Source organism: Thermobia domestica, chromosome 17 (assembly GCF_964235325.1).
Source record: "Thermobia domestica chromosome 17, izTheDome1.hap1.1, whole genome shotgun sequence".
Classification (NCBI taxonomy): domain Eukaryota; kingdom Metazoa; phylum Arthropoda; class Insecta; order Zygentoma; family Lepismatidae; genus Thermobia; species Thermobia domestica.
Genome location: NC_137470.1, coordinates 10967858 through 10991566, shown reverse-complemented (window position 1 = coordinate 10991566; position 23709 = coordinate 10967858). Strand labels below are relative to the sequence as shown.

The 23709-nt window shown below is 36.4% G+C and overlaps 1 protein-coding gene across 4 annotated transcripts in view; it reads right to left on the bottom strand.

Moving 5' to 3' along the window:
• Egfr (epidermal growth factor receptor) overlaps window positions 1-23709 on the bottom strand; it is a 518593-nt gene that overhangs the window by 90209 nt on the left and 404675 nt on the right. For 2 of the 4 annotated variants that reach the window (XM_081743730.1, XM_081743733.1), the window contains exon 2: window positions 22090-22710. The exons of 1 other annotated variant lie outside the window; for it this stretch is intronic. In XM_081743730.1, the coding sequence (XP_081599856.1) occupies window positions 22090-22180 (91 nt within the window). In that variant the 5' untranslated portion in view covers window positions 22181-22710. Of the gene's footprint in view, window positions 1-20987; window positions 21138-22089; window positions 22711-23709 lie in introns of those variants that run through there. One more of the 4 variants, XM_081743732.1, reaches the window with a different exon arrangement.

The window sequence follows — 23709 nt, the reverse complement described above, 5'->3', positions numbered from 1 at the left end:
AAGGGTAAAAATCTTGAGCATTATTAACCGTTCACGAATATGAATAAGGGAAAACCACTAACTAATAGGTTTCGTATGCAATGGTCTTATGTTAGACCCCACTGCAACCTACCATTACGGCTTTGTAGGTGTTGCGTAAAACGAAGGCAGGCACTAAGAGAACACAATGATGCAGCAGTAGATGGAAAAGTATCTATTAGAAATCCCTGGGAATCAGTTGACTCTTGGGCGTAAATTAAGTGCCTAACTGAAGCACGCTTCCAATTACGATTTTACCCTAAGCAATCTTATCGAGAGAAGGGGGAGCAAGATGAGGCATGAAAAATATTGAAGAAGAAACTCTCTCTGATGGGCTGGACAACAGATAGCAACTAATGGCGCTTACTCACTGACTTGGAAGTACAGAAAGCAGTGTTACCATCTTTAAGAGTTCATGAGCAAAAATCTTAGTTCATGAACACGAAAGAAAAGCTTCACTTTAACAATGGCGCGCGTGGTTCTGTGTTTAATTTCTAGAACCCCAGCCTCGTGGTTACAATGGGAAAATTTCGGTCTTGAAAGTAAGAAGTCGATGTGCTAACCACGCATCATCCACGAAATCTGATCATCATAAGCTTTCGTAAGCTGCATTAATTTGGTTTTTATTTTGTGTTTGTAGCAATGATAAGCATATTAAGAAAAACATATCACACTAGTGTTAGAAGCTAGTTTTAAGAATGCAAACATTGTATATTTTCTTGGGAAGTAATGGTTCAGAGGCCGTCTTTTCGGGAACGAATTCTTTATAGGCATTCTTTATACGTTTCACTTAGTAAGGGAATCTCATATAAACTCTCTGTTTCAAAGTAGAACAAGGATTAAAAGTTATATCTTGATTTGGAGGTTAGTACATTTTCCTTAAAGCTAATACTAACAGAATATCAACCTTTACAAAGAGTGTTGCCTTATGTATTCTATCAAAGTCAGTCACGAAATTTAGCAGAATAAACTACGAATTTAATAACTTATTAATAATGTTCCAACTACAGCTGTAAATTTCTAACTGAAAACAATTATAAATGAAATATACAAAAGAATTTTGGACAGAAACAGGGTGATACCTTCATTTAAAGGAGCCATCCCAGCGTTTATCTGTTGAGACTGAGACGGAAATATCCCCATCAAGATGGCCGAATTGTATCATTTATTCAAGTGTTCCATATTACAGAAATTATCTGAGAACATCCCAGAAACATTACAACATAACTGAAACATTGTTAGCTATGACATATACCAGGTATGTCTCAATATTCCGTGAGGAACTTATCACGCTTTGAAACAATAGTATCTCAGTAAGTTTTACAAAGGTGTTCACAATGCTTATGAAACACGGATCTTAATTGAAACAATGTGTTGGACAAAGCTAAGCAGTACACACACCGAAAATGTTGGTTATCTTTTCAAAGCACAATATTGTTCCTTTATGCTCCATTGTCTAATATATTTTTTATTAGTTGGCAACAATGTTTTAATCCCACGCCCCCGCATCACGACAGAAAGAAAATCGGTAGTCATAGCACCGTGGGAACTATAGCGGCTACAATAATAGCGAAAAATCTCATCAAAATTATGGAGATAAAATGAGCTATAGGTACGACTCATGGATGTACCTGATGGAATGTTTCGTAGCCCCGCAATGTCAAGGGATGATACAGCACGGCATCCCAAATGAGTGGAAGAGACAGCCGGTTATTTTCCTCAACTTCCACGTCTGTTGTTTAGCATGAAAAGCTCGACGTGGATTATGAAAAATGGCCAAAATTACTTCTAACGTCACTCATGTTCATTTTCTTACTTGTTTTTTTTTCTTTTTATTTTATCTCCTGCAGAATATTTGACACATTCTTAACTACCACACTGCTGGTAAACCTGATGGATGTTACTTTTTTTTTCCCTGTAATGGAAATTCTTCACCAAAAATTCCTTACACATATAATATTTCTGGCTATAATGTACGTTCTTAGAGTTTCTATGAAAGCCCTCTTAGTACTTTGTCACTCAAATTACCAGAGGTAAATTTTAATCAGTTTTTCTACTGTAGTACCGAATGTTTACAGCGCCTCCTTTTGGAGGTCTGAAGTAGTGCTGTTACAATTCGAATATTGAGAACAGATATTGGACTTATAGAGATTAATATATATTTAAATAATATTTGAAAATGAATTTTAACAGCACAAATCTTAATTTGGATTTCCACTGACGATATAGTATCTTCGGTGTTGGCCAAAGGCGCAGACGCTAAACGCTTAGCCACGAGGGAGCTCTGTCAACAATTGAATCTTTGTGTTACGAGTAACAATTTTATTTAATATGTTATATAGAATTCCTTATGATCCTATAGTTTCGAAGTAGTCTGTAGAACAAGGTTGTATAGAAATTACCAAACTGATTTTACATAATTGAAATAAATGCTAGAAATATGCATTTCCAGAAAGCGTGGTGGGCTTCATATTAGAAAAAAACAAATTGTGAAAATTATTTTACACGATAAAAGTTGATATGTAATATTAGATGGGGGAAAAAGAAGAACAAAACGCGTGTGCGTGCATTGGTATCTTATTATGTTGTGCACCTGACTACAAGTTTAAGCGGGTGTGCGTGTTTGTATGTAAATGTCAAAACAAAACAAAAAAAAGTGTTAGCACGCATGTATATATTTTGTAAATATATATATATATAAGATAAAGAACTGTAGCTTGGCTGTTCTTAGAAATTGTAAAAAGAAAAGGTATAGTAATCCAAAAGCAACTTCTGTCTATTTAGCAAGATAATACTTTCTTTTATATTGGTGTGATGATTGTATGAATGTTTGATTCGTTATGCATAACATGGCGACACAAATTTTTACTACTTCAACTGGAAACCTTATTCACGTCAATATTTCTGTTTCAGTACTGTTAATTTCAAATATTTCCCTTACTTCTGTCCACTTCAAGCGTTTTCCCTTACACTTAGTTAACAAAAATATTTCCCTTACTTCCCTCCACTTAAAGCGTTTCCCTTACATTTAGTCAACAAAAATGTTTCCCTTACTTCTTTCCACTTAAAGGGTTTTCTCTTGCACTTAGCAAAATTGTTTCCCTTACTTCTTTCTCCACTGAAAGCGTTTTCCTTTACTGTTATTTAACTAAAATATTTCCCTTACTTTTCTCCGTTTTCCCTTACTGTTAGTTAACTACAATGTTTCCCTTGCGTTTGTTCACCAAAATCGTCTTTTCTTGCTATTACCCATCTCCCTTAGCCTAACGGTCATAATCATGGGACGATAAACTGAAAATACATTTAATTTTCCTTACTGATACTTAACTGACATGTTTCCCTTACTTTTGTTTTTGCAAATATATTCCTTATTTAGCAGATTTGTAGCATATGAATTTGCGAGAAGCTTTCATTTGGATCAATGGATAGCGTATTTTGTTTGATGTGTGTAGTTCTGAATTCGTTTCTTGGTGGTAGAACTCAATTTACCATGTTAAAATAAGCTCTATGGCACACTTGAGATGTTACATAAATTAAGATATAATAAACTAAAAAAGAAATAACTGTATGGCCTACGGAACTCGGAGATTGAGAGCTACGTTCAGAAAAGCTCTCCATTGACTTCTATCCTTAGCCAACTGGATCCAGTTTCTATTTTGTATTCCTATTTCTAGGAGATCCATCTTAATATTTTCGTCCCATTTGCGCCTAGGTATTTCTAATGGTAGTTTTCCGATTGGTCTTCCCGTTAAGACTTTGAAAGTGTTCGTACTTTCATCGATCCTGGCTACATAAAATGCCCACCTGAGCCTCCTAGATTTGATGACCCTAACAATGTTTGGTAAACGGTATAAATTATGTAGTTCCTCGTTATGAAGTTTCCAACATTCCCGTTCCTCTTGGGTCCGAATATTCGTCTCAGGATCCTTTCTCAAATACTTTCAGTCTGTGTTCTTCCCTCAGAGCAAGCAACCATGTTTCGCAACCATACAGAACAACAGGCATGATTATCATTATATATATTTTAAGCTTGAAAAATGTATAAGATTTTGGTGAGGACAAAATATTTTGAACTGAGTAATAACACGAATTCCCTGCTTTTAGTCGACATTTAATTTCTTCGTGAATATGGTTTCGGTTTGTTAATATTGATCCTAGATATTTGAAAATATTGATCGAATAATACTTCATCGAAAGTATTATTTGATATTTTAATGCATCCATAATTTGCAGTATTACGATTCCGTCGAACTTCCGTGTATTTAGAAACCTTTGTCCCTACAAGCGATTAATAAGATCTCTGCATTTCTTTTTATTGTTCTTCTATCATCCCCTATTAAATTTACTCATCATCAGGAGCCATAACCTAGTGAGTACCATTCAGCTCTAGACCCTTGTTACTATATTTGAAATAGTAAATTCCAGTGAAAAAGTCAGAAATAAAGAGTCTTGATAATCAATACGCTGACCACACAGTATCCATATTACCAGGAAGTTTTGCTTAATTTAACATACATGTTTAGTTTGTCAGGTGACTTGCAAATATCACTGAACTACGGAAAACAGCACAATAAAATTATATACATATATATAGAATCTTTTATACGTTATATTTTATCATTTTATGATTTATTTATTTATTTATTTTTTGTATTGATCCGTCATTATACAAAATTTATACTATGGATACTTTCGTCAACATTTGGAGCTTCAACACACACACACACACACACACACAGAGAGAGAGAGAGAGAGAGAGAGAAAAGAGCAACATCTACCCGGAAGCTGGGATCACGTGATGACACTTTTCTCTCATATCATCTTGAGATCCTCGCTTCCCTTTTATACGCAACACATGCTACACTTCCGTTTCAACCAAATTCGAATTAAGGAAACTTTAACGGAAATGTATTATGACAGGGGATCAGCTTAAAGAATTTATGAACTTAAGTTCATAAGGAAACTAAATTTAAAAGAAAAAAGTAAGTTAAAATTCAATTTGTCACTAGTTTTATGTGTTTCAGCAATGTTTTATATTTCCTTCGTATTATAAGAAGCGAGAAAACTGGGAAACGAAACATGTCTATCCCTGATTGGAAACATTAATTTTTGTTTTCCCAATATCTTTATGTACTTAAGATATTTTCATTGTATGGTAAGCATAAGAAGAATTTGGAAACGAAACTTCTCTTCTCTATCATTAATTGGGAACGTTAATTTTCGTCTTCTCAAAGTTTAGCTTAGTATATATATACAGGTATATATATATATATATATATATATATATATAGTAGCGTAGTCAGGATGTGTGTTTGGGGGGCGGGCAAGTGCTGTTATAAGTACATATAGAAAAATTACAAATATATATATATATATATATATATATATAAACATAAAAATATATAATAAATTACAAACATCAAAGTACCAAAGTACATTGTCGCACCTCTTTGGGGGGGACAGCCCCTCCGCCCCCCTTCCCTTTGCCACTGTATATATATAAAAGTTAGAGGGCGCCAGCCAAGCATGCTTAAAACTCCTCGACCGGGTTTAGAGTTCTCAATGGCTCGAGTGGCTCGGCTCAGAGATCACTCATTATCGAGCCGAGCCGACAGCTGACCCAACCGAGCCTAAACAAACCGAGCTGATGGTTCACACCAACAGAGCCGACTCGAGCCGATGGCTCACTTGAGCCGAGTGGGTGACTAATCTCAACCGATTCGGCCCGAGCTGTTCGCTCAGTTGAACTGAGCTGAATCGGTTAACATCACTACCCGGGTTGGGCTTCTGCTTCGGTTCAAAACTTCGAATGTGCAGGTCTCAGCCTTGGTGGAAAGAACTACAGTATATACTTATATTGGTGCTCACGTCATTTAAGAATGTCTTGTTATAAACATCCATTGTCTTCTTGTTAATCAAGACGAGACGAGATGCGAGCAGTGTCCCATCTCGTGAGTAACACTAAAAATATTCCACATTCCCTCTTTACATTTCTCATAACTTTCGTTTTCCGATCTAATGAAGCCATAATTTCAAAACGAGTTAACACGAGCTAAACGAGCGAGCCATTTATCAAACTCGACTCGACTCGAAAGTCGACCTCAAAACAGTGACTCAGCTCGGGACTCGACTCGAATTCCCTTCGAGTTTCGAGTCGAGTCGAGTTTTAGCTCGACTCGTGCCCATCCCTAAGTGTAACACAAATACGGGCTACCTATGTTGCAATCTAGACTCGCGCTGGTCGGGATCACCATCCTCAATGTGGCTCGCGGCAAGGCAGGTCGTACTCTTTCTGGCTCATTACTCTGAACCTGCGCTCGCATTATGCTCAAAGCTCAATTATTCAGCTCGGGCCCGATTAAACTCGACTGCCAAGATCGCGAATTTATAATGTCTGAAGCAGAGAAATAATCGTTGATGAAAAAGTAAGGGAGGGGAGGGATTCCGGAAGTGTTGCTTTGACACAGGAAGTAGAAACGAAGGAGACACGCCGTTTGTCTCCTCAATGAAGACTGGCCTTTGACCCCGCTGCAAATCGCATCCCTTCTGTCATCCATGGAAAGATGCCTCAGCTCCCCCCTCCCCACTTTCAGGACAAGGTCATCGGTAAAAGGCAGAAGAAGAAAGACTTGTTGCATTTCCTGTCAAAAAAATGCACAAAAAAGAAAGAAAAGATTCAGTTCTCGTTTTTTTTTAATGAGAACTTTATTTCCTTTTTTTAAAATACAGTTTAAGTACAAAACATTTGTCCTTTGTTTAAAAAAAAACCTTCCTTGCAATATATTTATTTTCAAATACTGATTTCCAAAAAAAATCTTTTATAAATGACTTGCAGAATACCCATTTTCCACACGGGGAGAATATGTTTTATTTTGGACATAAAGGCCTTAATTTGGATTTAAGCGGCATCAGAAGTGTCACTGTTCATCTCAGCGACCCCAAAAACTATGGATTCGGCACTAATATAGGTCATTTTCGATTTTTAAATATCTTCCCTAAGTTGCACCGACAAAGTGAAATGATAAAAAACAACCCAGGCTCGAACCTCATCTAAGTTGAAAATTTGACCCGAGATCGGTTGTGTGGTTCAAGTATTATTAAGTCGCATACATACTTTCATTTTTATGTATTAGATTGATCAAACGTCACGGAAATATTTGTCCAACTTAAAAGTAACAACATTAGAAGCTAAAGGAGGACACAAATAAATAAATAAATAAATAAATAAATAATAAAAAACAGTTTCTCAAATATGGCTAACAAGGCTGGACTGATTTTTTCTTTCGTTATTCAGTTTGTTTACATAGATATTTTATCTGACCCACGCGAAGAATGGGTGTTTCAGCTAATTATACATAAGAACAAAGAGCAAGCCCTAAAATTTTAAACGGTGCATGTTGTATTATTTTAGCTTTTCTAGGTTTTGAGATATATACTTTTTTTAAAAGGTTGCAAAAATACCAAGCATTCTTCAGAAAGTCTGCATTCAGAGCCCAGCACTCAAAAGTGTTAATCGAACAGTTTCTATCCTTTGCTCATATACAAAAGCGAATTTCATTATGTCAAGAGAGTAAATATCGACAAATCTACATGAACTGAAACTCCTACATGAGGCAACACCTCCTAGTGTATTCCTCCAACGATTCGACCCACGAGGTTTCAACAAGAAGAAGAAGCCTTAGAGAATGCTGCAACATCAGAAGAAGGTATAGCCACAGTTGTGGTACGTGAATGAATCATGTATCAGATTGTTAAGTACTTACACAAAACAACAGGTTAATTTATTAAGCTTGTGGGACGTTTTTCAACTTGGCTCACTAGCTATAGTCAACGAAGCTCAGCAAGATACCATATTTATAAACCTTTAGAAGCTTGGAAGGAACCAGATTTTTTTCTTTTGTTGCTGACCATTTGAATCTCGCATACAAGAATAAAGTCGTATATATATAAAGTGTGTACTGTACTTTATCGCTTACATGTGGAATGTGACTTTGCCTTGGCTTGAAGAAGTAAAAGTGAAGGCCTAAAAGAAAAAACCGAAAGACGTGAGGCAGGAGAGAGGGGTACAAAACTCCCCAATCAAGGTTAACCCCGTGCTGACGCATTCTAGGTCACCTGACTGGCCGAGTCAAGCATGGCGCAGGTGTCTTGTGTTGTCATAAAAGCGGAAAAAGGGATAAATACACATAAAAAAAAAACACGAACGAAATATGGAAAAGTTTTTTTTTTCTTATGTTGTATGAGTGTAGACTTGAAGCCGTTTGCTTAGCCACTTAGAGTACAACTGTGAGACGGCAGATCGTGTCAGTTGTGGAAGCTATACATACGCTGTTGTGTCGAATGCCACGTTTACCATGTTCCGAAAACTAGCGAGTGTTAACTAGTGTTAATAGCCTTGATGATTATCGGAAAATAAGAAGAAATGATCGTAAAAGAAAAAAAAAAGCAGAAAATGTTTACGAGTATATATGTTTGTGTTCATGCGAGACGATTAAATTAGACCATATCGCAAAGTGACCCAAGAAAATACACCGGGTGATAATAACTAGTATGGTTCTAATTACTCTGGTGAGAATGATAATCACGAGTAAGGGATCATTAGTGCGCACTTTAAGTGGTTGTTCGTGAGATACTAAGATGCGCAGTCACAAACAGATGTCAGAAGAAGAACTACCCATGTTCAAAATGCTCGGTGTGGGAAAATACTGGTCTAAATGAATTCATTTCTTTGAAGTACTTTTATGCCTGTATCTCGTAGATGAACAAACAGAAAAAAAAAATTAAAATGCATTCTATTTATTTGGGAACAGAAAACCGTAGTCTAGTGGTCGCGGGTTCGATTCCTGCCCGGCGTCCACCGAGCGTCGTGAGACAAACTGGGGAGTCGCGTGAATAAAAGACGTGACGGACGCTAGGTCTAAGAAAGCTGTTGACAACCTGTTAGAAACAGGGCGACGCAGCGCGCTGACTACGTGTTTAGTCGCTAGGGTCTGTCGCTAACCGATGGCTCACAAAGAGATGTCACGCCAAGTGGTTTGGTTTTATTCATTTACGACCAATTAGACTAATGTGTAAATTTTATATACTATCGAATTTTCTAAACTTAAAGAGTTTTTCACACAGCATTAACACATAAAACAAGCCAAAATCATTTCATTTCATTATGGTTCATTACAAGACAATTATTTTCTTATCTATATATATAAAAGAGAACGTACAATTTTTTGTCCGCTCATCACGCTAATACGGCTGAACCAATTTCTTTCATTTTTGGGGGGTTATTAGGATTTGGACCCTAGATGGTTTTTATCATATCACTTTAATTTTTAATTACCAGTGTCTTGAGATAATTGACCATTCAAGTGTCCATAACGTACAAATCCTTTGTTATTAGTTCATCATAGGTAAAAATAAACGTATTTATATGCAACCCGCATGACCGTGTCACTCGGCGGGTTAACATAAATGACAGGCGATATACAGCGGAAAATAGCTTGAATCTTCTGTTTAAAATTTTTTAATTGATTTGCTTATTTTTACAGACACTTTTACAATATGCCAGCACTGGGATGACCGCAGCGAAGCGGGGCGGGTTAACATAAATGACAGGCGATATAATGTTAAGATTTACTGCAATCTTCTATGGTTTTTATCATATCACTTGAAAGCGAAAAAGTAAAAATTATCTAAGTAACAAAGTTTATTGCGTTCCGGGGTGACCGCAGCGAAGCGGGGTGAACGCTGCTAGTATCTTATACGTTTAAGGACCGGTGCGATAGATGCAAAAATATTGTTGTTATTTATTATTTCCGCCTCTGAACAATTTTATTCAATACACATTCGCAAGGAAAAAGTACGAGGAGGGTTGGTTTCTTTTGAGTTTAACGTCCCTTTTCAACATTGAGACTATTGAGACGTGAATCTGCAGATTGAATCCAAACCACCGTGTTCAAAATTCAAAGATCTTCCACGGAGAACGAAACTCCGTGCACCAAAAGGTGCGCACGACAGACGAACAAATAGTGGAGAAGGGTCTACACAGTAAATGCGGAATTTTGTTAAGATTGGAAATTAAAAGGGTTAGATATATACGAAATATTTCAATTTAACGAATATGCCCTTTAGGCTAAGGGAGACAATGATTAAGGCCATTGAATGATGATGGAAGAATTGGTGGAATGAGAAAGTGAGAGGAAACGGAAGTGCCCAGAGAAAACACCACAGACACGATATTGTCCACCACAAATGTACTTCGCCGGGAATCGAATCAGGAACCCCACGCACCAGAGGTAAGCGCTCTACCACTGAGTCACCACGCCCTCTTCCCTTGGTTGTTTTCGAAAACTGATATGCGTACGTTCAGATTACACTATTTTCCAGGACCAAGAGGTAATTACCGGAAATATTTTCCGAATTATCTTCTCTGGTTCGTTAAAATTTTCCTTTGCTAATTTTGGTATTGTACAGAAATTTCGGAAATATCAAAACACTTTGGGAAATGAGTCGTTTCACGAAAACGTGAAGATAAAAAAATATTAACCAGCATGGATCAAAAAATGCGTTGTTTCGGACTTAAAGCCAGCAGGAAATAGGACGGGAGAATAAAAAAAATGGTCATAATTTGAGAACCGAAAAATAAACACACTGCTGAACAACACTGCACTTATTTAACATTAAAACACATTTACATGTGACGTTTCGATCTTCTAGCCAAGATCCTCATCAGACGTACACCTCTGATAGTCTATATGTCTGATGTACTGTACGTCTGATGAGGATCTTGGCTAGAAGATCGAAACGTCACGTGTAAATGTGTTTTTATATTAAATAAGTGCAGTCTTGTTCAGCAGTGTTTATTTTTCGGATTTTATTTGCAAGGCGTATGACTATGATTGTGTGTCAATTTCAGAACGAAATGTTAGATCAAGTTCAGGTAAAAGAAAATTGTGGTTCAAGGGAAGCGGTAGGGTCAGCCCCGCAACATAGAAGGAGGTTCATGACATGATCGGGGCCACACGTCCGACATCCAACGGTGCATTAATGGAATCTGGAGCATCGGGGATGTGTCACCCGCAATATTTGTAAGACAATTTTCGTACACCCCCTCCCAATATTTCAAATATCTTAAGTCACTTATGACTCAAAACAGGCTCAACCATATAACAGTTTGCTACGTTCACAAAACAATGTTAGGCAAAGTGGATATGAAAAAAAAAGTATCACAGAAATATATTACCAATTGGGAAACAATGCAGACAGTTTTTAACCCTAGAAAGGTGAAGGTGGGGTAAACTGATTTTGCTCAGATAGCCAGCCGCAAAGCGAATTTAGTTTAGCTAAAGAAAATATAATTTTCAACTAATTTTTAAACTATACATTGCTGAGACTCATTTACATTAGTTGTAGGCTTGTAGACCTAAAACCCGTTTTCAAACTTATTTCTGAGTATTCTCTTCAAACTACCTTTTGTTATTATCTTATTTTTGACATACACTTGGCATCATTTAACTACAGTTGTAAAAGAAGGTTGAATTTTACTGTTTAAATAAACAAACTAAAGTCTGTGTGCGTATTTTTAGTAGTACATCCCCCCTGAAAAAATGCTTTAAAACGTAATGTACGAAGACAATTTTTTTAAAATTATTTCCCAGGGGAGGACTCTCCGCTTTCCTGGAGGTATTCCATATACCCCATCTCCCCGGTTGTCTGTCCCTACCAAAGTTTATGTGTTGCTGACGCCAATGATCTGGAGACAAAATACCTATACGTTAGTTTACCCGATATTTTGTACTCGTGTTACGAATTGAAACCAATATTCGGCTAGTTTTAACTCCAAAATGATGCGTTTTTTTTACGGTCTGCCCGTCTAAAGGGCTGCGCCCTTTCTTCGGGGTAAAATGATGCATTTGTGCACCCATATTAATCTATTTTTTTCTCATGTTTTCATGTGAGAATTCATGTTGTTTTTGAACATGCTGTAAATACGGATTAGATCGGGTGATGAAACTTTTTCCATATAATTATTTCTGTAATTTTTTTTTTTTTTTTAAACCGAAATGGAAGTCAGTATCATATTTATCAAACTGAAAATAGTACACACGTTTTGCCCTACATTTGAAGAGAAAACACTAAAAAGAAAACTCTACAGGGAAAAGATGTTGACCATATATATATATATATATATATATATATATATATATATATATATATAAACACAGCTGACACACATGTCTGTAAATGATGAAGGGGAGGGGGAAAATATAGTCGTATAAATAAAAGACGTGTTGATTTAGGGTCGAGAGACTTAAGTATCCAAGATGGCCGAATACGACAAGCCGCTCTTAAAGGATAAGTTGTCCTTTTTTATCCTTTCCATGTACCGCATTACATATGCATGTGTTGAGTCAATATTTAGAGACATTTCTACTTGAGCAACCCACGTTGGAACACTCACTCGTCCACGCTACTGCATCCCCGTGCAAGTCTCCCGTGGGTGGCTCCATCACCTTCACTTCAATGTATTTCTGGTCGCCACTCTTACCGCGTACGATACGCCTACTCCAAAAATGTCAAAATGTTGTATGAATGGGAGCGATTGTCAGATGTTTTTTGGGGAGTGTGCCTTCGAAAGCTTTCGTTTACATTATTGGGCCTTGAGTGTTACCCTCTTTGACCCTTCATTGCCCCCTACGCATCGACACAATGTGTTGACTCTTTCTTCCTGTCAAAGAACAAGTTGACAATACATTTGTTCTCGAAGTAGGTTATTGAATATCGAGAGGCGATATGACAGCTCTTAATACGAGATGGTCGTGTAAAATTGTTGATAAATTTCTAATACGTTGAGTTTTCCACTGCCCACCGGTACAGCAATTTTCAGCCGTATTCGCATCAGTTAAAATTAAATCTGTTTTGTATATATGTAGAAGAAAAACAACCTAGATTAATTAAGATATGTTTAAATGAATTCCAAAATGAAGTCTGAGTAGGAAAATTCTTGTCCACGGGCTTTCACGTCGAGAATGGTCTGAAACAAGGAGATGCTTTGACGCCATTATTATTCAATTTTGTTCTGGAATACGCTATAAGGAAAATCAAAAACCTACAGCTGAATGGTATTCACCAGGTTATGGCGTATGTTGATGATCTAAATATAATAGAGGATAACAAAACAACAGAAAGAAATGCAGAAGTCTTATTAGATGGTTACAGGGACATATGGACTTAAAAATAAACGCAGAGGAAACTAAATACATGGAAGTTCACCAAGACCATAATAACGCAAATTATGAATGCATTAAAATATCTAATACTTTCGACAAAGCGGATACTTTCAAGTATCTAGGATCAATATTAACAGATCCAAAAATCATATCCACGATGAAATTAAATGTCGACTAAATGCAGGGAATTTGTGTTATTATTCCGTTCAAAATCTTTTGTCGTCTCGAGGAATTTGAAGCTTAAAATACGTAAAACGATAATCATTTGAAGTTCTACCTGATTGTATTTTTTTCTTTAAGTCTAAGGCAATTTAATTATAAGTGCCTATTCTCAAAGGCTTTATTATTTACATTAAACTCCTAACAATCTAGTAGTAATAAATGCGATTTTTTCTTATCCGTGCTACAAAACACATACCATTTTTATCTTAAAAAAGATAAAAAAAAAACGGGTTCTATCCCCGGACAACTAAGTTTGTGGTAGACAACATCGTGTATGTGGATTTTCTCCGGTACTCCCGTTTTCTTCTACATCCTCATTCCACCAATTCTTCCCACCATCTCCCTTAGCCTAAAAGGTATAATCGTCGGACATTTCATAAAAAAGAAAATGCCGCTTATAGACGCAAATACAATATATGATCAAATACTGTATATACAACCTCTATAATAGTAGACGCTTAGATTAAACGGTTTTCACGGAATAACTTATAACGGAAGTACTCTTAACATGAGTTAATATTTTGCACCTCTAAAGATATTTTATTATCCCATAATTGTCACTTGGAGTAGTGACTACCGTCTTTATGTAAAGGGACGATAGGAGATAGTATTTCACGTAATTTCTACCTGGGAATATTTTACGGTGCTCTTCTGAAGCTTGCTGTAAAATTGTGCCACCGCAAAATGAACATTTTAATCACTTTTTAATGGTCTTCAATAACAAAGCAAAAATTATTTGAAGGTACCGCTTTTGTTGGTTGATTACTTTAAGCAAATGATAATCGATTTTGGGGAATACCACAAAAATCAAATATATAATTATTTACTGTCTATTAACGAATTGTATATAGACACGCAAATCATAAAATCTTAAAATTTATCACCTATTAAGTTTTCTGTCCTGTACTGCCTTAATCACTTTAAAGTTTACGTCACAGCTGTGTATCATATTGCACGTACGTGCAGTGGCGGATCCAGTATATGATTAAGGGAGGGGCTAAACCATAGTTTGCCGCTTTATCCAGTGTAAAACAGGATTGAAGTCCATTTTATTCAGTGTATACCTGAGCATCAAGGGGGGGGGCTATAGTCCCTATAGCTCCCCCTTGGATCCGCCCTTGCGTACGTGTGTTCTTGCCGTTTCAGTTTTATCAAATAGATTCATAATACCAATGCCAAGAAACAACCTTTGGGGATTTAGGAATTACTCGTACATCTCTGGGCTTTCGACTTCTACCGCCACGTTAGCTCGTCACGTATGAGAGATGACGTACCTCGGCGATCACTTGATTGGAGGAAAAGGAAGGAAGAAAAAATTGCGGAAGGAAGGAAGCGGCCTGAGACCTCTATGTTAGGTACCATCCCGACATTAGCCTGGTGTGAATGAGGAAAACCCAGGAAAACCTCATTCAGGAAGGCTGGCCTGAAAAAAGCTTTTTACACTTTTTCGACCGAGTGCCCCCACCGGGAATGGAACCCGGGACCACTCCCTAATAATAATAGTAAACTACAAGTTTTGCTTGAATAACACAAGAATTTGTAAAACAAAACAAGTTACTTTTCACAAAATTATTTACTTAGAAATAACTAGTAATAAATTGAGTGCAAATAAAATTTCTGTACGGGGTCCCGGGTTCGATTCCCGCTGGAAGAGCACTGAACGTATTACGGCGGTTCGGATTCCACTTTAAACTGTAGATTCATGTCTGGCATAGCCTTGGTGCTGGAAGGAATAAAGGAACCAACCAAGGCAGCTGGTTGCAGTACTAGAAAAAATGAAATGAAATACTTCAGTTGAACGTCCCACGTTTATGCCTGTTCGGCTAAGAGAGATGATGATTAAGGAAAGTGAATAATTATAGAAGAATTGGTGGAATGAGAAACTGGGAGGAAACGGAAGTACCCTGAGAAACCCCATGGACACGATGTTGTCTACCACAAAGTTACTTGGCCGGGGATCGAACCAGACACCCCGTGCACTAAAGATACGTGTTCTACCACTGAGCCACCGTGCCCTCTGCAGTACTACAATACAGACCTCAGCTTCTGCGAAGAACGACCGCCACTTCTTAGAGAATACGCCACGCAGGTAAGGGGTATAATGATTCTAACCAATCATCTTTTCGGTACGAACCTTTTCGCCAGTCCGTGAGAACCATGATCAAAGTATATTTTTGCAACAGACACAATCTTATTAAAGGGATAATCTGGAAGCAATAATTCTTTCCTCTTAGTGTCATGAACATATATATTTTCTACATTGGACATAAATATCCAAAAGAGATGGGATTATCACACATTGTGGGTAAAAATTGGGGATCTAAAGTCGTGGAATAAACGTTTCTCCATACTTTCCCTGAGGTCACTAACTTTGGAAGCTGGTTTCGGAGAGAAGGCAGATCTCGCAAGCGGATAATAACCACCTCGCACGAAACGACGAGTCCAAAAGTGAGGGAAGGAATGTGGGAGGTATAAGACTTTACATGCACGGATATTCACTCGAATCAACTACTCCGTAATTTTTCTTTCTTTTATTTTCGAAAAAATACATGCTTTCAGTTTCTCTTGTACTGTTCCTAACATTATTACAACCTCAACTAGCCTTTTCTGCTCTTTTACGTCCATGCACTACAACATACTTTCTTAAACGCAAGCCTACCATTTCTCAGGAGTTGATGAATATGCGTTCTCAAACGCCTTGACTGAAGGAAGGAATGGTCAAAATTCATACATAATAATTGCTAAAAGTATTCTTTCTCTTGTATATGTCCGTACTTCTCAATGGGTTTGTAAATTATTTTCATTTGCTCAAAGTGATGGATAGTTTTGGATCAAAAGATCCAATATATTTCAGGCAAAAATTTTCTTGTAGGTCTTGTATCTGGAGAACTACATATAGTGTAGCCAAACCCAAACTATCACTTAACTCCATATGATGTGCTTATTCCGAAAAAAAAACAAAAAAAAAAAACGAAAACTTGATTTAGCCACCCCATTTTGGGCTGGTTGTTCAAACATTTTGTGGGCCCTGATCCAGAAATTATTGGCCAATATCACAATCTTTTGATGCATTTTTTGGTTCATTCGTAAAGTTCTTGGCCGAGATCGTAATTATTTTGATCCATTGTTTGTATCACTCCTAAAATTCTTGTTTTATTATTTGCTAGCAGAAGAGTCGTTCTTTGCACGGGGAGAATACGTTTCATTCTGGACATAAAGGCCACCAAAACTGTCACCAATCAACTTAGGGACCCCGGAAACTATGAATTCGACACTAATATCGGCCATTTTTAACTATTTTTACATGTCACCATCTTCCCTTAGGAGTACTAATGGGGGCTGAATTGGGAATTAAACGACATCGAAACTGTCACTGTTCGTCTCAAAGACCTCAAAAACTGATTCGAGTTAAGTAATTGTTCTGAACTTAGACGGGTAAATGAAATTTGCCAGCATACTTATTCATGTAGTGGGCCTCTGGACAAGATCCTTGCCAATATTAATGATTCGATGGCCTGTTTTTTTTTTTTTTTTTTTTTTTTTGGGGGGGGGGGGGATGAATACCAATTCGAAAACAACGGACTTGAAAGTACCCAATCTTTTGTTACTGGTTTTATAATAGATACCGGAATACAAGCCAATATCATAAGTACTTCGAAAATCAAAAAATGCGTTTTGACGCAGGCTAGTTGTGTCTGTACGTCAGTTCTGAAGAGTGAAGGTAAAGGTAGTACCCATGCTACCGGCCTTAGAGACATTTTATTAGCCTGTACAAGGTGAAGAAACAATTTGCGTTCAGTAAGGCAACAATTATTACATAAAATGGCAAACTTTTTTTTTTTAAGTACACTAAAGCTTCGATTATCTGCGGAATCGGATGCCAAGGGCACTTCGGATAACCCTAAAATAAGACTGAAACTGAGGCATAAGCAAGAAAAACAATATTTGAACATAGAAACTATGTTTTATTGTACAAAATACACAATAAAACTTTTGCTCTTCGTAATCACAAAAAAAAAAAAAAAGAAAAGAAAAAAAAGTACTGTAAGCCTGTCAGTAATTGTTCGACCTTTGCACTGTATTTTCCCGGTTGTTGGCTTGGATTAAAATTTGCTTTTTAAGGTTCATAATTAACTCTCCAGTGGTCGCCCGCGGACTCTCACTTCGCAGTGAACAATGAATGTAATTACTACCACGCAAATCACTTTTCCCATTTTCCGTTTTTCATACTTTACAACAATCGGCTTCAGCCTACTAGAGTAGAGTTGCAATCCGAACGTGCACTATTTTTGGAAATATCGATTTTTATTGGTGTTTTAGAACACACAGTCAGAAATAATTTACTTAAAAACTTATTTTGAAGACATCATTCAGGAAACAATTCAACCTGTAAAATGCAAAATTCGCCTTCCTCAAAACTAAAAATATTAAACATTCATGAAATTTCACAGAATTTTCAGCTCCCCTGCAACTGATATGATAGAAGTTGTATACCCGCCAAATTTATTCGTTATTTGCACGCAACGTTTTCTGAAAACTTGCTTAATTTTGAAAGGTTTCGAACTTTGCATTTGACAAACTCCTGCAATAAATTGGGCACATAGAGTAAAATTCAAAAACATTGCAGAACAATAAGAACACTTACCGTGTACTGCCCTGTAAAAAAAATGTATAAACAAACAACAAACTTCAGAAAGAAAAGAATATACATATAACCCATTATGATTTTTAAGCAACAAGATACGTTAGCTTGGCTGTGAATGCGTGTGACCTCAATCATAAAACCTGGAAATAACTTATTGTTACATAATAAACCATTAAAATATTGTTACACTTCTTTAAGTACTCATTCTTTTAGAAGCAATTTCTGGATTTGTACCTCATGTATATTATTTTTAAAAATAACAATGGGTAATTATTTCGTCCGCTTACGCAGCAATTTCGTCACGGGTCTGATTTTCAGAACTATATATATAATTTTAGGAGGTGAACAACAACGAATTACCAGATAGTGCATTTATTTAATATACACTACATAAAAATTTAGTACTAAAATGTTTGTTTATTAATTACTACACATTTATTTATGATTTTCCTTTGAGAAAACCGAGTTTCGCACCCTATCCATATATTGTATTGTGTTTAGTTCTCAATTACCAAAAAAAGTTGTTCTATTATTGGATTAGAATGACGTCACGTTTTGTAGCAGCATCGAAAAAGTCAAACAATATTGTACTTAGGTAGATTAAAGTTTACAGTGTTTAATGGTTCTACTTGCTAAATACTTATATGATACTTTGAATATCCTGCACTCCTGGCTATATAGTAGTGACTGCTTTTCAAGAACGACATAGGCCTACCAACACAATTGACTGAATGCTTCGGTTTGAGGAATTCAATACTAAATTCTTAAATAAATAAACAAATAAATAAATTTTGGTAAGTTAACGCTTTAACTTCTGTCTCGTTTGGAAATTCCATTCCAATATTAATTTTTCCTGACTTCGAGGACTTGTATCGCACAAAAAAAAAAAAAAAAAAAAAAATCTTGAAATATAAGGCTATACCTGTATAAAATGTGCCGAAAGGAAATCTATTTATCTCCAAGCAAGAAATTAGAGTGTTGTTGTTTTCAGCCCTTCAGACAGTTTTATATCTTCCTCTGTCTTAATTCTTCATTTTCTCATGCGACAGAACCCAAATAAACGTAAACATTAAAGAAAAAATTTGTGCAGCTAAACGAAATGAAGATTGTATCAAACTGCAACCTTGTTCCACAATTTGACAAGACAATTTTGCCTATCTAAATCACAACTGTCAAGTGAGACTTTAAAAAAAAATGTCTTAATCTAAATTTTATCCGCTTGAAGTCTATGATCTGTCACAGCCCTATTTCCTTAGTATTATCATGACATTTCCGGTAACAAAAATTTTAGCCACTGCGAAGTTATCCCGTGTATAAGAATTCAACACACTTTTTCCCAACCCAATTCCAGCTGCTAATTTCACAAGTATTAGTGTGTTTAGGTAAACATGTAAATCCTATACAACATCTGACCAAGTTACAAATGTAATCAGATGTATATATTTTAATATATCTTCAATGTGGTTGTGCAAAATTTGATGAACTTTAATACTATCACTCGTTAAAATGTCACAGATATGTGTTACTCCACATACACCGTGTGCTCAATCAATAACTATGTATCAACCACATGTTTGTGTTAGGAATTATAACACGAAACGAATTCTGATATCTAATAGGTCTTGAAAGCGTACTATATCTCTCTAGACTTGATTCTATTCTCAATTTCTTTATTGCTATAGTACGCTTTTGTGTTCCCGTACTTCGAATATTACCTAAGGATGATCTCATGCCATATCTTAATATTCAGACACCTGGAGTACGCAGAAACAATCCCGACCTGAAATTTCTTCATAGGGTAGTTAATGGGAACTTAAGATCGGAAACTCTACCTCAAGCACCATCCTTACGTAGCCCTTGACGCAAAACTCGAAGTACCCACCTATTCCATCTTGCCCACCCCAGGTTGGAAATTATACAGAGGTCTTTTTTTCACAAAATACTGAACTATTACAATCATCTAACAATTGAGGTGGACATTTTTTTTCGAGCTTCACAGTGTTTGACAGAGTAATTATACGCGTATTGGCTATATAATATTACTTTTGCACTCTTTGTTGACATTGGTGTTGTATTATCTGTTAACATTTCCCTGTGTAAAATGGCAAAATTATGCTGTACCTGGGAATTCGTTCAATAAATAAATATATCATGTTATGGAGAGTGAATTAAAGCTTATTAGATTTGATATTGCTTTATGACTTGCAACTTGACAATTCAAATATTTTTGAAACTTTATAGTATACTGCCAATGTAGAATTTACTCTTGCTTTTAGTACTCCGGTAAGTTGTGTTAAGCTATCTTATTACTTAGTAATTATTGAAAAAAGAAAATATTTAAATAATATGTTGCACCATGTTTCAAGCTAATTTAAATAAAATATGATCAAAACAAATACTTATTATTAGTCATCTGTATTACAGTTTCGGCACTATTACACTGTCTTTACCAGACCCATTATCTATGATTTATATTGCCAAAACTGTAGTGCAAATTACTAAAAATAAGCATTTCTATTTAAGTTGCTTGTTGCACGTACTTTCAAAGCTAAAATATTCAGCATTCAAGTTAACAATACATTTCGTTCCAATCGAAGGAATTTTCCCCACACCATATACCACATTACGTGATCAAATTGTACAGCTTGATAAAGTCCAAGTGATTGGGACGAAATATACTATTGAATAAATTTGACTAAATTGACCATGGCAAATTGAACCCCATATATCTAGACAGAAATTTTTAATTATAGTGTTTCTTGAAACGCATGACAGCCCGAGACTTATACACGGCATAAACTCAACACTAATGTCACACTGGGAACGTTCTAGAACACAGGTCCCCTTTTATAAAAACTAATGGAATATATTTTACATACCTTGCTTTGGTTCCTTCTCGTTTCTTATCCTTTCTTTGTCTTCTTTTCCTTTAGTCTTTGTTGGATTTTTTTTTTTATTATTTACATATATTATTACCGAAACTAAGGATACTATAAACTCCAATCTTTGAACAGTCCACCACCATGTTTGTTTATTACACCACGCTAGTCATATGTAGGTATATTGTTTTATACATAAAGTAGTAATAATGTTTTAATTAATTATAATTTTAAATAAATGAAGTTATTTATTATTTCTTTGATTTTACGTGCATAAATTTTATTTTAGTTTGCTTTCTATATTATTCGAAAATCCATTCAGTTTCGTTTTAGTCTTCGGAGTTGTTGAATTCTTCATTAGCGGTAGACGTGATATGTGATTGTATTGTGTGAATCTGTCGAAGTATTTATATATTACAATACATTCCTCTACACGTCGTGTGTTCTGTGTACATTTTATAGTTACTTTTAGTGTTCTATTTCTTGATTCTCATGTGTTTGTATGTGTGTTTGGTTTTGATGGTTTATAAAATGTTTTGGGGGCACACAGTGTGGTGTTCTTTGAAATTCATTTGTTCGGAATGAGTATATTGTTTTGCATTGTCCGATGTGTTATTGATGTTAGTGGTTACTTTTTTTTAGGGCAAGTTGGACGAATTACGACAAAATAAATTATTCAAAATTATTAATTAACCAAAATTCAACTTGCATTGGAGGATTTCTTCTAATAATATATATTCTAAAATAACATATGTTTGGGGGATGTCGGGGCTCTGCCCACACTGTTATTTTATAATGTAGATTATTGGAAGAAATCCTTTTAAATGCAAGTGGTAGTTTGGTTAGTTAACAGTTTGAAATATTTTACTTTGTCGCAATTCACCTAACTTGGCTTCTGAGTGGTGGACCTAGAAGGGGACCTGTGTTTTACAACCTTTCCTATCACACTTCATAGAAAATTACCTGAAATATCTACGTAAATTTAGAAGATCATTTCAAACTTCACTGAAATGTCAAGCTTCACTTTGACATGTCATTTTTTCTTATTAGCACAATTTATCAACTGAATATTTGAAACGAAAAAATAAATATAAACACTTACTTTTATGTTTTGTCAGTTCACTAGCGACTTGGTTAAGCAATATTGCTATCACAACATATGTACACATTCGCTCAACTACCTCTGTCTTCATCGTTAGGTTTTGGCATAGATTCACACACACAAATGACCAGATAATTTCGTTAAAATGTAAACTTGTTCACAACCACAAACATAGAATAAAAACGGTCTCAACGTGAGATCACAAGAAAGAAAACAGTCTTCAGTTGTCGGAATTTTCAAGGGAAATAGATATTGAGCACTGGCAACTCTGCCATTACAAGACCTGCTCATCAACTTACAAACTGCCGTCGAACTCATTATTTCGTCTATCCGCAGTTAACAGCTGGACGCCAATTGCGCCAAACCTGGAACCTTGTGCACGGTACTCGAACACAGAACATCACAGCCGACGGTAGAAGTGACAGTGAAGCTTCTGCGGCTCGATGTCGCTGCGATGCTTCTGCCTGCTGTGGAACAGCTGACCACTACAAGTGCTGCCATCCTCCTGGAAGATGTGTTCCCGTTTCGCGCCGAAATCTCAGCTCTTACGTTGACTACTTGAACTTTGGAGTAATGACGCTGATCCTCCTCCAATGGCAATCCATTGCATAAGCACAGCAGCTGAAATACACAACATTCCTCTGGTAAGACCAAAACGCAACAAATGCAGCCAAACATCCAAGGCCGATATTAATCAACAAGAGCTGAAGTGTTCGCGGCTTGAGAGGAAAGAAAGGTAGGACGGGGGTGGGGTGTTAAGAAGTGAGGGGGAGATACAGGAATGCTGCCTCAGGGACACTCAGTAAGAGGCCATAATCACTGCCACCTCAAGGGTATAGCTAAGCAGTGTTGCTTTGCGAGTGGACTGGAAAATCTTGGCAGAAAACACAAAAAACAGAAAGCAAAACATAAGTTTCCAATATACACAATGAAACTTGCTTACCTTAGAAAATCGAAGTTTAAAAAGTACCAACTTTTGAAATAATAACATTAAATAGTTTTGTAAAATATTACTGCTAAATTAAGCAGACGTTACTGTACAAACACACCTTTCTGTAACCTGTTTCCCCACGTAGTGTAGTTGCTAGCGATCCCCTCTTTGGTGCGAGCCGTCCGGGGTTCGATTTCCGTTGGGGACACTCGGTCGAAAAAGTATAAAGCTTCTTCAGGCCAGCCATCATGAGTGACGATTTCCTGGGTTTTCGTCAGCAAATGCCGGGATGGTACTTAACATACAGATCCCAGGCCGCTTTCTTCCTTCCTTTTCCTTGGATAGTGTGATTCCCGAGGGACGTCCCCCCTCATACGTGACGGGCTAACATGGCCATAGATGCCGAAAGCCCAGAAATCTAATTCCTAATACTAATCCTAGTGATGGCTAACATGGCCATAGATGCCGAAAGCCTAGAAATCTAATCCCTAATCCTAGTGATGGGGTAACATGGCCTTAGATGCCGAAAGCCCAGAAATCTAATTTTTAATAATAATCTTAGTGATGGGCTAGCATGTCCATAGATGCCGAAAGCCCATCTAATTCCTAACCCTAACCATTTTTGTAACCGCAAGAGAAGTTAATATTGATTCTCTATTTTAAAAATACATTCATTACCATTAACTTGG